Source organism: Phyllopteryx taeniolatus, chromosome 4 (assembly GCF_024500385.1).
Source record: "Phyllopteryx taeniolatus isolate TA_2022b chromosome 4, UOR_Ptae_1.2, whole genome shotgun sequence".
Lineage (NCBI taxonomy): Eukaryota > Metazoa > Chordata > Actinopteri > Syngnathiformes > Syngnathidae > Phyllopteryx > Phyllopteryx taeniolatus.
Genome location: NC_084505.1, coordinates 32,616,066 through 32,628,316, shown reverse-complemented (window position 1 = coordinate 32,628,316; position 12,251 = coordinate 32,616,066). Strand labels below are relative to the sequence as shown.

General features: G+C 40.5%; 1 protein-coding gene across 2 annotated transcripts; it reads left to right on the top strand.

Moving 5' to 3' along the window:
* Positions 1 to 332: 332 nt before the first annotated feature.
* LOC133477243 (carbohydrate sulfotransferase 12-like) lies at positions 333 to 11,507 on the top strand. Of its 2 annotated transcripts, none has more exons than XM_061771798.1 (6): positions 333 to 476; positions 4,209 to 4,788; positions 6,354 to 6,496; positions 9,213 to 9,341; positions 9,412 to 9,604; positions 10,907 to 11,507. In XM_061771798.1, exons 2-6 carry the CDS (start codon positions 4,333 to 4,335, stop codon positions 11,153 to 11,155), a joined length of 1,170 nt encoding a protein of 389 aa, XP_061627782.1. In that variant the 5' UTR covers positions 333 to 476; positions 4,209 to 4,332; the 3' UTR covers positions 11,156 to 11,507. The 2 variants fall into 2 exon arrangements, with proteins under 2 accessions (XP_061627782.1, XP_061627781.1); XM_061771797.1 differs by having other exon boundaries at positions 10,880 to 11,507.
* Positions 11,508 to 12,251: the final 744 nt, after the last annotated feature.

The window sequence follows — 12,251 nt, the reverse complement described above, 5'->3', positions numbered from 1 at the left end:
TAGGGGATTTTTTTCTTAAAATTTCTTTTAAAATTAAAATGTCTAAAAAAAATTCTTAAACTTTCTTTAAACATTACAATTTTTCTCTTAACTGCTGTAACAATACACAAGATAGTGTTATTATTTTTTTGCCATGATTTATCCGTTTTATTGGGTTAACGTTTACTATTTGAATAATTGTATTAATATGATAAAAAGCAGGAATGGAGCTATAGCTTGGATATGCACCGACGTATATATCATTTTGTGGTTTCACGCCTGCGTAACGGTAGTAACGTACCGTCGTGCGTGTCAAATCTCGCGAGATGTGCTCCACATCCCGTGGCGCTCCCGCCGCCTCAAATCAAGCGAGCAGCCACCCAGCCCTCCCCACAAAAGCTCGCCCGCCTTGCCGCTCTCCTCCCCGGGCTGAAGGACGGCCACACACCGCTGTCAGTCGACCGGACCGAGCGACCACCATGGAGCTCAATTGTCGGGTAAGTGCAACAAAAAAAAAACAATACAATAATGATTTCAAAAGTCATTTGGGATACATTAAATTGAAAAGCTAAACGTGGTTTTAATAGCCGCCGGGATGCTCCCGGTGTGAAGGGAACACAAGCGGGCTTTCTTCCGTATCTCAATGGGAGCTGGATGAAAGGATTCTCGGGGGGGAGATGGGCTCTTTTTCTTTTTCTTTTTTTTTTCTGCTGCTGTTGCTGAATGTGATGGAAGAAGAGCGCCAAAGTGTTTTTACGCATGAAAGGCCACATTGTTGCACGTTTAGTAGGCTCAAAATAAGCTTGGAAAAAGAGGCTTTTTTTTTTTGTTTTTTTTTGTTGAAGATGTCCCTAATCCCAACATTCAGGATATCGTGGTCCGTGAACGAGTCATTTAGTCGCCTCCCTCCATACTATGCATGTGTTTGTGCAATGTGACACTTAGTGGATGTTCTTCAAATAGAAGCATGAAGTCAACGTGGAGTGTTTAGAAGTGGAAAGAAACCAACCACATGCAAGGGGAACAAAAACAACACTTTGCCCTCCTTTCCAGTAGCAGGCCTGCTTGTATGGGTCCTCTGCATATTTATTTTACCAGCAGAACCAGGAGTTGCACCAGCAGAGGATTTTTCTTGCTTTCACATACAATAAAAAAAAAGAAAAGAAAAATATTCAAGACTAGTGGTTCTCAAACTTTTTTACGGCAAGTACAACCTAAAAAAAGTACTTACTGTAGGCTCTCTAAGTACCACCGTCATGACCGACATTAAAATACAGTAGCATAAGGCCTAATTATTGACCAAAATTGAGACAGTTTTTATACCTTAAATGTATACTTACTTTATCGTATGCCACTGTAGCATAATGCACAGTTTGAACATTAGCAATGTGGTTAATTATAGGGAATAAAATGTATTTAAACAATGATTCAATTATAATGTATTTCACATCAGGTATGAGCTAAATAAAAAATATGCCACATTATATTATTAACCAAAAGTTCTAAATATTACATACAAATGTACCTAAAAGTTAAATACAACTGTAACTGAACTGTACTCAACAAGGAAAATGAAAAAAAAAAAACATAACCAATAATCACGGTAAATTTAAATATATTGCTCATAAAGGGTGAATAAAAAATGCACCAAATAAATGTTAAAAACAAAGTTCATAAAGATTGAATGCAAATGTATTGAATTTAAATGTAAAATACAACTGAACAGTACAGTGATTTCCCCCCCCCCATGTACCACCAGTGGTACCACTAAGGGGTGTTAAAACTCATTTGTGTCATGAGCTACGGTTATGTTTCTCTCAGGGGGCTGTTATGACTGTAAAAAACATACATGTATGTCATATTATTAAATATCGCCCCCATGTTTAGTTGTTATTATATACTGTATAAGGTTAATAACCAGTGTAATTTGAAATCAGAGGTCATGGAAAAATGTGGCAAGCAAATATTTACACATACAACTATTGTTCAAATGTTAAAAAGTGATATGGTGGGGAAAAAAGGGATTGTCATATCTGTTAAAAGTGAAAAAAAAATTGCAATTTTGCTAATTTTCTGCCAAAATGAAAAGACAAAAACAAATCCTTTCAGCATGAAACATGACGTAGGCATACTGTATTTATTTTAGTGGGCCTGATCTGGCCACCACACCTTGATTTGGACACCAGAATGTAGAGTCTAGACTGACTCCAGTGAAGGTGATCCATCCCCTCACCTCTGTTTGTTCACATCTCCGTGCCAGCTGAGGGCACACACTGGGGCCAGTGTACTTCCCAAAGCCCCTCGAGACACTTCCACTCTCCCTTTTATAAAAAAAAAAAAAAAAAAAAAAGATAAAAGACAAAAAAGACCTCACTAGTGTTGAGGGTGGTGTAATTATCTAACACTGTCACTGTTCTAATCATGCTTTGTTTTGATGCACCGCACACTGGGGGGATTAGGCGAGCATGTTCTGTCCTTAATTCTGCATAGGACACTCGTCTGACACATTATTAGGTACACATCTACACATCACTCTCACATTCACACGTCCATGCGTATCGTGCATGTTTTTGGAATGTCTGAGGAGGCCGGAGTGCCCGGGAGAACACGCAGACCCGAGCTGAGAGAGGAAGATTAATTACGGTGACATATGTCAGAAACTGGTTTTGAAGAGCCGCATTGATAATTTTGTGGATTACGTGAGACCAGACAGTGTTCTACTTTTACATCCTTGTACATGCGTGGAGTTTGACATTGTTATTATTATTATTATTATTACGATAAAGGGTTGTAGATTCATCCATCCATCCATTTTCTGTACCGCTTTATCCTCACTAGGGTCGCGGGAGTGCTGGAGCCTATCCCAGCTATCTTCGGGCGAGAGGCGGGGTACACCCTGAACTGGTCGCCAGACAAATTTTTTCTAGGGCTGTCACGATATAATATTTTTAGAATCAATTATCCTATAGATATTTCATCGAGTACTCCACCCAACAACAAAATCAGCCTTTCCGAACGGTTAGCATTCCCAATTAGCAAAAACACACTAACTACAATTCAGCTCACTCATAAATCATGTTACATTACATTACACATCTGATAGTGTTAATAAATCACTTACATAAGCTCCTCTGGCATTTTTGGCAAAGTTTATCAGTGACTCAACACTGCGTCTATCTGCAATAAATGTCCGTTAAAGTGAAGCTCATCTTTCCATCCATCCATTTTCTAAAGCACTTGTACTCATTTAGGGTTGCGTGAGCTGGAGTCTCTCCCAGCTGACTTTGGGCGCGAGGCGATGTACACGCCCTGGACCGTTCGCCGGCCGATTGTAGTGGAAGACCGTCTGGCTCTCGTGTAATCCACAGTCATCAGTGTGCCTAAACACAATCAGATTCTAACATCTGTTACTGTAATCCCCAACTTAAATTTTGTTTATTTGATGGTTGGACTGTTTTGAAGGTGGAATGGTGGTCTAGTAGTTAGCATGTCTGCCTCACAGTTCTGAGTTCTGGGTTTGAATTTTTGGTTCCTATACAGGTCTATACTTATGCTGCAATGTTAAAAGGAGGGGCGGAAAAATCCTAGCTACACTGACTTTTATGGTCTCTGATTTGGTCAATGTCCCTCTGTGGGTGTTAAATGGTTTGCTGGTCTGTGGGGTTTGATTCTCACTTAAAATGTATGCAGTCCTGGGGTCAAATCCAAGAGGAACCCTTGCTTTTTTTAAGTTTACATTTCAACTTTTTTCAAATTGAAGTGTGACATCAGAGCAACAGTCAGCGCGGTGTACTAGCGGTTAACACGTCTGCCCGGTTCAAATCTCGGTTACTCCGGCTTCCCCCCACGTTGCAAAAACATACATGTTAGGTTCATTGAAGATTAAATGGTGAATGCCTGTTTGTGTATCCTGTATGTGCCCTGCGATTGACTGGCACTGTAACATTATATGACATTATGCACAGTTTGAACATTATCACTGCGCTTAAATATAGGAAAATAGAAACATTACTGAAATAGTGATTCAATTAAAATGTATTTAAATTAAAAACTTAATACATGCTAGAAAAGAAAAAGTGTATTGAACCTAAAAGTTAAACACAACTGAAGTGTACTTTTTCAAAAGACTAATCAGTGGTTTCACTGAGGCTGCTCGCTCAATTCTTGGACTCAATCAGTTTATTTTGTAAAGAAGCCAAAGTCTAAATCACATTTCCTGCTTGTTTCAGCTGCAGTTGCTGAGCAGGAAGTGTCTCCTTCCGTGATAGACGTCCGAAGCCATGGAGCTCAGATAAACTCTTCCTCTTTTCGGCACCAATCTCGGCCCCCCCGTGGGGCTTCTGCACTTGAACCATGGGAACGTGGCGCGGCCTGCACGTGGTGTTCATCGTGGGCTCACTGTTCGTGATTCTGCTCATCATCGCCTACTGGGACGACGTCGGCGGCTTCAACCTCTACCCTCTGCGGGACCGCAAACATGAGCGTTGCCCTCAGACCGCCGCAGCCCCCACGCTCCTGGCATCCTTTGCGGGAATATCCAGCACGACGTGGGCTCCGGCGGGAACGACGAACAAAAGCGCAGAGGGGAGAGACCGACCACAGCTGGGAAGTGAGGATAAGGAAAGCGACGAGAGTTGGGATTTGGCCGGAAGTCGGGAGCAGATGGCGAGGAAGCGGAGGATCGTGGATGTTTGTTCAGGAAAGGACTTTCCTGGAAGGACGCGTGCATTTGAGCAGATCCCAAACAGGGAATTGGACCACCTGATAGTCGACGACACGCACCAGATCATCTACTGCTACGTTCCCAAGGTAGAGAATATAGTGATACCTTGACTTGTGTATTAAATTCGTTTCAGGACCATGCTCATATATCAAATCAACTTTCGCCATTGAAATTACCGTAATTTCTCGTGTATAATGCACAGCCATATATAATACGCACCTTCAAAGTTGACCTCAAAATTCTGGAAAACTCTTCTACCTATGTATAATGCCTTTTTACAACACATGATTTTGCTTCTACCCATATGATCAAAACATGAAGTATTATCTGTATTTTGTTAGTTTCTTTTCCAAAGAATTATTCTGAAGTTAAGCACTTGGTTTGAACACTTAATCCTTTTTTAAAATTTACTTGGTTTTATTTTGAAATTCACAGCCCTACTTTTATTTCGTGAATGAGAAAACACACAGTTGTGCTCATATGTTTGATTACCCAGGCAGAATTTTTAAGATGGGTACAATTCTTTAAAGGAAACATGAAGGACCAGGCGAAATACATTTAATTTTATTTTAATGGGATTAAAACGGTCAAGCATTTCAGAAAAGCATTATCATGAAACAAAACATAACCAAACAGAAATTAATGATGGTGGTTGTTCAGTCATCAGTCATATTTAAAAAAAAAACAATATTTCACAAATTCTTCCCAGGTATGTACATTCATGAGCACAACAGTACATATATACAGTCATACGTACCCCTGTCATATTGGAATGAAAGTGTAGTCTACACCTTTCTCATAACCACAAGGTGGCAGTGGCATTTTGGAATGAAAGTGTACAGCTTTTTCATAACCACTAGATGGCGGCATTTGTAAAATGTGAAAGTTTTTTCCATTTGCCCCTAAACCCATGTATAATGCGCACTATTGACTTTTGACAATTTTTTTGGGGGTGGGGGAAAGCGCATTATACACGAGAAATTACGGGAATGGAAATGCCATTAATACGGATAAGAGTAACACAAATACGTGAAAACTTATAAGGGGTCTTAAAAGATTGTAATTATCATATTTATTATCCATCCATCCATTTTCTGAGCCGCTTCTCTTCACTAGGGTCGCGGGCGTGCTGGAGCCTATCCCAGCTATCATCGGGCACCCTGAACTGGTTGCCAGCCAATCGCAGGGCACATAGAAACAAACAACCATTTGCACTCACATTTACACCTACGGGCAATTTAGAGTCTCCAATTCATGCATGTTTTTGTGATGTGGGAGGAACCCGGAGTGCCCGGAGAAAACCCACGCAGGCACGGGGAGAACATGCAAACTCCACACAGGCGGGGCCGGGGATTGAACCCCGGTCCTCAGAACTGTGAGGCTGACGCTCTAACCAGTCGGCCACTGTGCCGCCCATATTTATTATACATTACAAAATCTAATTTTAGTGAGTGTGGACAGGCCACAAAATGCTATTTTTCCAGTGTTCAAGGTAGTTTAAATTCATCTTTAAAATTGTATTTATTTCAAATGCAATTAGATGTATGTGCAGGATACTTTGTTTGATTTAAAAAATGAGCGTGCCAGAGGCTATTGAAAATGGGTAGATGTAATAACTCTATTAATAAATGATGTTCCTGTGTCTGTTCAGGTGGCGTGCACCAACTGGAAGAGGGTGATGGTGGTCCTTTCCCAGTCTCTGGTCTCGCCCGTCTCAGGAAAGCCTTACACTGACCCGGAATCGGTTCCCCCGGACCTCGTGCATAACTCCTCACTTCACCTCACTTTTGCCAAGTATGACACATTATTGAGCACCTCCACCAAAGAAATTATGGTTTCTTATGATGCCATGACGTTCGGAGCAACTTAGAACTCGCAGTTTAGCAGCCTCAGATTCACCAATTCGGCGATTTTTTTTTTCCCAATTTTTTTTTTGATTTCCAGGTTTTGTTTTTTTTTTCAATATTTTTTTGGGTTAAAAAAAAAAAGACGAAAAAAAATATTTCAATGCAATTCTAATGTCCGTCAATTATACGCCAATTTTTTCTATTCACAGTCCGGCCCGGTCCCTATCCCCCGGCAAAATAGCGAGGGTCTTCTGTACTTTTTTTTTTTTTTGGATTAACCTGGATTTGTCTCCAGCCAATCACATGGGACATATAGACAAACAACCAATCACACACACATATTCACACCAATGTATGATTTAGTCTAAAAAAAGGACAATTATAGTACAACGCACAATGTAAACTTATCTAGGGCTGAAATGATTCATCAAGTAACTTGACTAATTTGATTTCAATAAGTGAAGCAGAATCTCTGCCTTATTGTTATTAATATTTATCACTTATTAGTAATATTATTGTTGTTCTCTTGGATATTTTGTATGAAAACAACCTTGCTGTTAACTCCTAACCCCTGTCCAGCTGGATGTGCGAGTGAATGTACGTCCCCGTTCCTCTTGTGACGAGATATTTTCCTGTGTGCAGTGTGCGTGTGAAACTCCACCGTAACATTTAGAGCACGTGTTTTGACAACTATCCATGGGCCAAAAAATGAGTTGTTTACTGAGCTGGAAGAGGAGAGTGGAAAGAGCAGGTAGCACAGGCGGATCTTTCTTCACGTGTTGGCGGCGGCAGCTCTCTGTGCTTGCGTGACTTGGTGAAGCTGAATCACCTGACTCTTATCTGACTCCTTCCATGCATGGCCTTGTTCTTTATTTTTTTTTAGCTGCAAAAAGAAGATTTGGAGCTTGCAACAAAGCGTTCCCCTGCTATATCGCAGATTTTCAAGCAACCATTTTTCACACGTTTTTTTACAGTATACAAAATCTCCCTTTAAAAAAGGTGCGAAACCGATAAATATCAACAAGAGAGACTTCTGTCTACAAATCTCTACAAGTGTTAACATTTTACACGTTAACAATTTGTTTTATAGGTGTGTTTTAATCACTTCAAATGTGTTTAAAGTGTGGGGGACGGGTAAAACTATTTACATTTTTTTATTATTATTTTTTTTTATATGGTCTATGACCCAGTGCAGGTGGGTCTGGAATGTATCCACTGTGGTAATCGGGGGTTCACTGCACAGTATTAGGAACCGCACCTTGCTGCAATAGCGAAAATCCATGACTAATTGACCCCCCTAAAAAGGTTGTAATTGCCTGTACATGCCACAAGATGGCTGCAAAGGATTTATTTATTTTTGTTAGAAAAGGCTATGCTCTGACTAAATGAAGCTCCTCCCCTTACTTAAACATAGTTCCTTGATGCCAAGATGCCACAAGATGGCGCCTAAGCAATATTACTATATTGGAAAAGCTAGGTTAAAAAAATAAATAAATATGCAAATTTGCAAATAGAAAATCGTTGACTATGCAGGGGAACGCGGTAATACAAAAAATGTATACCATCTTTTTACGAGACTTTACACCGATTTTATCGGGCTGATCGGTATCGGCCGATACTTAGCATTTTATGCTGATCAGCTTTAATGTCATAATTCGCAGATCCGATCAATGACGTCGTTGATCGGCCGTCGTTGATCGGCTCCGCAAAAGACATTTACTCTGCGTCGCCGCGTGCACAGTATACTTGAATCCAAAAGCTAGTTTATTTTTAGCCTTGTCGCGTCTTTTGATGTAGTACTGTAAATATCTGACGGCCAGTGAAGTTATTAAAAAAAAAAAAAAAACATGTCGGCGGTGTGGGACAGACAACACGTAATGCCCGGATCAGACGACAAGACAAATTTGCTCTTTCGCGATTGCACTATGTCAGACTACCGCAATAAAATCTTGTATTCCGATAACACCGCATCCCGTTTTTTACGATCATTGGGCTTTATCTTGTCAACTCAAATGCGACCGGATACACTCGTTACCGTGGCGACGACAACAAGAGTGGAGCGCGTCGAATTTGTATTGTAAGGACAAAATGGGGGAAAACGTGTGTTGGTGGTCACCGGTGCTCAGGACAGGAGAGGATGTTCATTTAAGGCTTGCTTGAGGTATGTTCACGTACTTTTAATACGATACGGCTCACAAGCAGGCAACTTTATGTAGCCTAGCAACATAGCGGTACCACGAACTGTTGGACGTAAATGTGCCGCCGTTCTGTCGAATCATGCTCTAAAGTTTCAGTGGATGAAGTCATTTAATTAAAAATAAAGTAATTTCATTACAGTAAATTAGCACCCATTATTTCTGTCATGTAAGTGGCTACATTAATTACTGTATTTACTTCCTGCCATCTCATAGAAGACCATTCATTTGTTCTGTCTGTCACTATGCCTCACTGGCAAATAGGAACAAAGATACATTATTTATTATAAGTATAAATGTTTGAGCAATTAAGTACACAAGTATATACAGTAAATGAACAGGTCATATAAATAGACACATTCCGCCATCTTGTGATCGGATCGGTGATCGTTTTTTTTAAACTCGCTGATCGGCCCTAAAAATCCTGATTGTGTAAAGCCTACTTTTTACATATGCTGTGTCCACCAGGTTTTGGCGCCATTATGGCTCTCTGTCCCGCCACCTGATGGCGCTCAAGCTCCAGCACTACACCAAGTTCCTGTTTGTACGGGACCCTTTTGTCCGCCTCATCTCCGCCTTCAGGAACAAGTTCGGAAGGTGCGACGACCAGAAAGACGCCGGGATGCGTGAGGGCGTTACTCAACCTGTCTTGTGTTGTGACCGTCAGGCCCAACGAGGACTTTTACCGCCAGTTTGGCTCGGTCATCTTGCGTCGCTACGGCAACCTATCAGGGAGTTTGCCGGAAACGGCGGCTGAGGCGTTTGCGTCCGGGATCAAACCCACCTTCCAGCAGTTCGTCTCATACCTGCTGGATGCGGAAACGGAGAAGGAGAGCTTCTTCAATGAACACTGGCGCCAGGTAACACAAATTACATTAGAGTGGAGCTAGCACCTCCTATGTGCAGTGGCAAAAGTACTCACGCTCAGTACTTGTGTAAAAAAAAAAAAAAAAGACAACTGGTAATATTACTGCAGATTACTGAGTCAGTTGTGAAACTCTTCTTCGTGTGCGCCTCTGTCTTAATTTTACTGCCCCCAGGTGGCCAAGGTGCGCACACACGTCCATTGAATTCAAGCACATAATGTGTCAGAATCTGTTTAATTCTTTACATTATATTTACTTATTACTGTATTACTGTAGAGTGTTATATTTCTTGTAAAACACATTATAAAAGTTAAGACAGTAACGAAGACTTCTTTACTGTATAGAGGTATCTATGCTTGACTACAGTATTTCTTAGTTTTTTATTTAAGAAGTATTTGTACTTCGTTACTTCCCACCACTGCTTGATTGTTACTAAATGTCCAGACTAGTGTATACCAATGACCTCATGCGTGTGTTTCCGTTGTACTACTTTATATTACTGCAATAAAGTGTACAGTGTGCTAATGTAAACTTTATTTTGGCAGGTGCGGTAATTCAAATAAAGGCCCCTTTTTATGCAGTTCAGCTTCAAGAATGACACACTAACTTGTGACACCGCAGCCAAGTTTGAATACCTCACAAAGCAAACAAGGCTGGAAAATTAATATCACTGTATACAGTATAGTGCAAAGATAACAATGATTAGTTTTGACTGTCCCAGAAAATATTAGAAAACTTTATAGGATCTGGGTTCGGTTTATGACCCTCCCCAGTGGTCCTACTGACTCGAGGGTCTTTAATATTAATTAGTGGAATATTATTGTTGCCGAGAGTTCCAGGTTTTGAATCGTAGACAAGCCCTTACTTTGACCTGTAAATGAAAATTTCACCAGATTTATATTCGACATTCAATCTGACGCAAAAACCTAGCTGATTTTACAATATAAACTCCAAAGGTCAGACCTTAATGTTCTTCTTTTTTACAGCGTACTCACTGGAAATGCAATTTACATTCTTTTTGTCGTGCACCTAATTAACCTAATCTTCCCTTACCCCTAATGAGGATTTAGTCCAGCAACTCGAGCACTGGGCGCCAGGCCAACTCAACTTGAATTTTTAAACGACTGTTTGAATATAGCAGCTGGATACGCGTTGTACACTAAAGGACATTTTTGTCACTTCTAGATCTCATCTACACAGTGAAATAAATCTCACTGGTACGTGCAGAACGCGACCATTTTTCCATGCATGTGTATTTATGGGTTTTAGGTTTACCGTCTCTGCCATCCATGCCAGGTGAAGTACGACTTCATCGGACGACTGGAAACGCTAGAGACGGACGCCGACCACCTTCTGAAGCTTCTGCAAGTGGATCATCTGCTGCGCTTCCCCTCGGGGGCGAGAAACCGAACTGCGGCCAGCTGGGAAAGAGATTGGTTTGCGCAGATTCCTGTTTCAATGAGGACAGAGCTGTACAAGCTTTACCAACCAGACTTTGAGCTGTTTGGCTACCCCGAACCTGACGGTGTGCTCCACCACCAGTAGGCCACGCTCAGCAACCCCCACGAAAAGCCTTTTAAATTCACTGCCAGCCTTCCACTTAACATGGATGTTTGACTTCTAAAGCCGTCAATGGCAGTGAATGTGTTAAAGACCAAGTCTGCGATGCTGTTTGTTTGTGCAAATACCTCAAAAGACAACAAGTGCCTGCCCGTATTATTTTTTTTTTTTTTTGTCTCAGTTGAGAATGGATGCAGCTAACTCACTTCCAAGCTAATCTGTTACACTTCATTTGCCCATTTCAAAGCACTTTGATGTTTTTTTTGGGATACATTTTTGGCAGAAAAGAAGAGACAAGGACTTAATTTGCAGGGTAATAAAAATGTGATTGCAATCATTTGATTTTCAGATACTTTGAATTGAAAGAACAACTTGCTGAGGGTAGGGGATTCTATAATAATTTGTATCGACAAAACACAATATCTCGCTGTCATTTTAACAATTTCTCTGCTTTAATACAGCAATCAATGGTTTCCCAAAATACACACTTCAACCACCTACTACAACATTTATCCATTTTCTATAGCGCTTTTTTCCCCTTCAATTTAAAGCAAATGTTTTAGTCTTAATTAACATCCTTAAAAAAAAACACATCAAAATGCTTAATGTATCATGATCGCTTCTCACGCAATGGACTCTTCCACTTTCTTACTTCTAATGCTCATCGTTGATTCAGGAGAACAAACCTGCTGGAACATTGTGAGGAAAATGAAGCGGAATTATCCAAGTGGAGCAGAAAAGGTGAGAGGAACAAGTGTTTTTTTTTTTTTTTCTCCAAACCTACCAAAGGTTTCAACCTTTTTCACAGCGACATTGAATGTGCTTAACCGATAAAAGCGAGAAACAGACACGATCGAAATGGTAAACAATATAAAATTCGGACTAATGTACTTATCAATTACATTAAAAGTGTTGAGATGGTTCACTTGTTGGATAATTATCCTCAAGATGGATTTTGAAGTCCTTGTCAAGTGAAATATGTAAATTTGACACACAACAGAAATGGGTGTTGTTAACAACCCTGCTAATTTGAATGATTGGGAAAGAAAAATCGCCAAATATATAAAATGAGTCTTCAAAA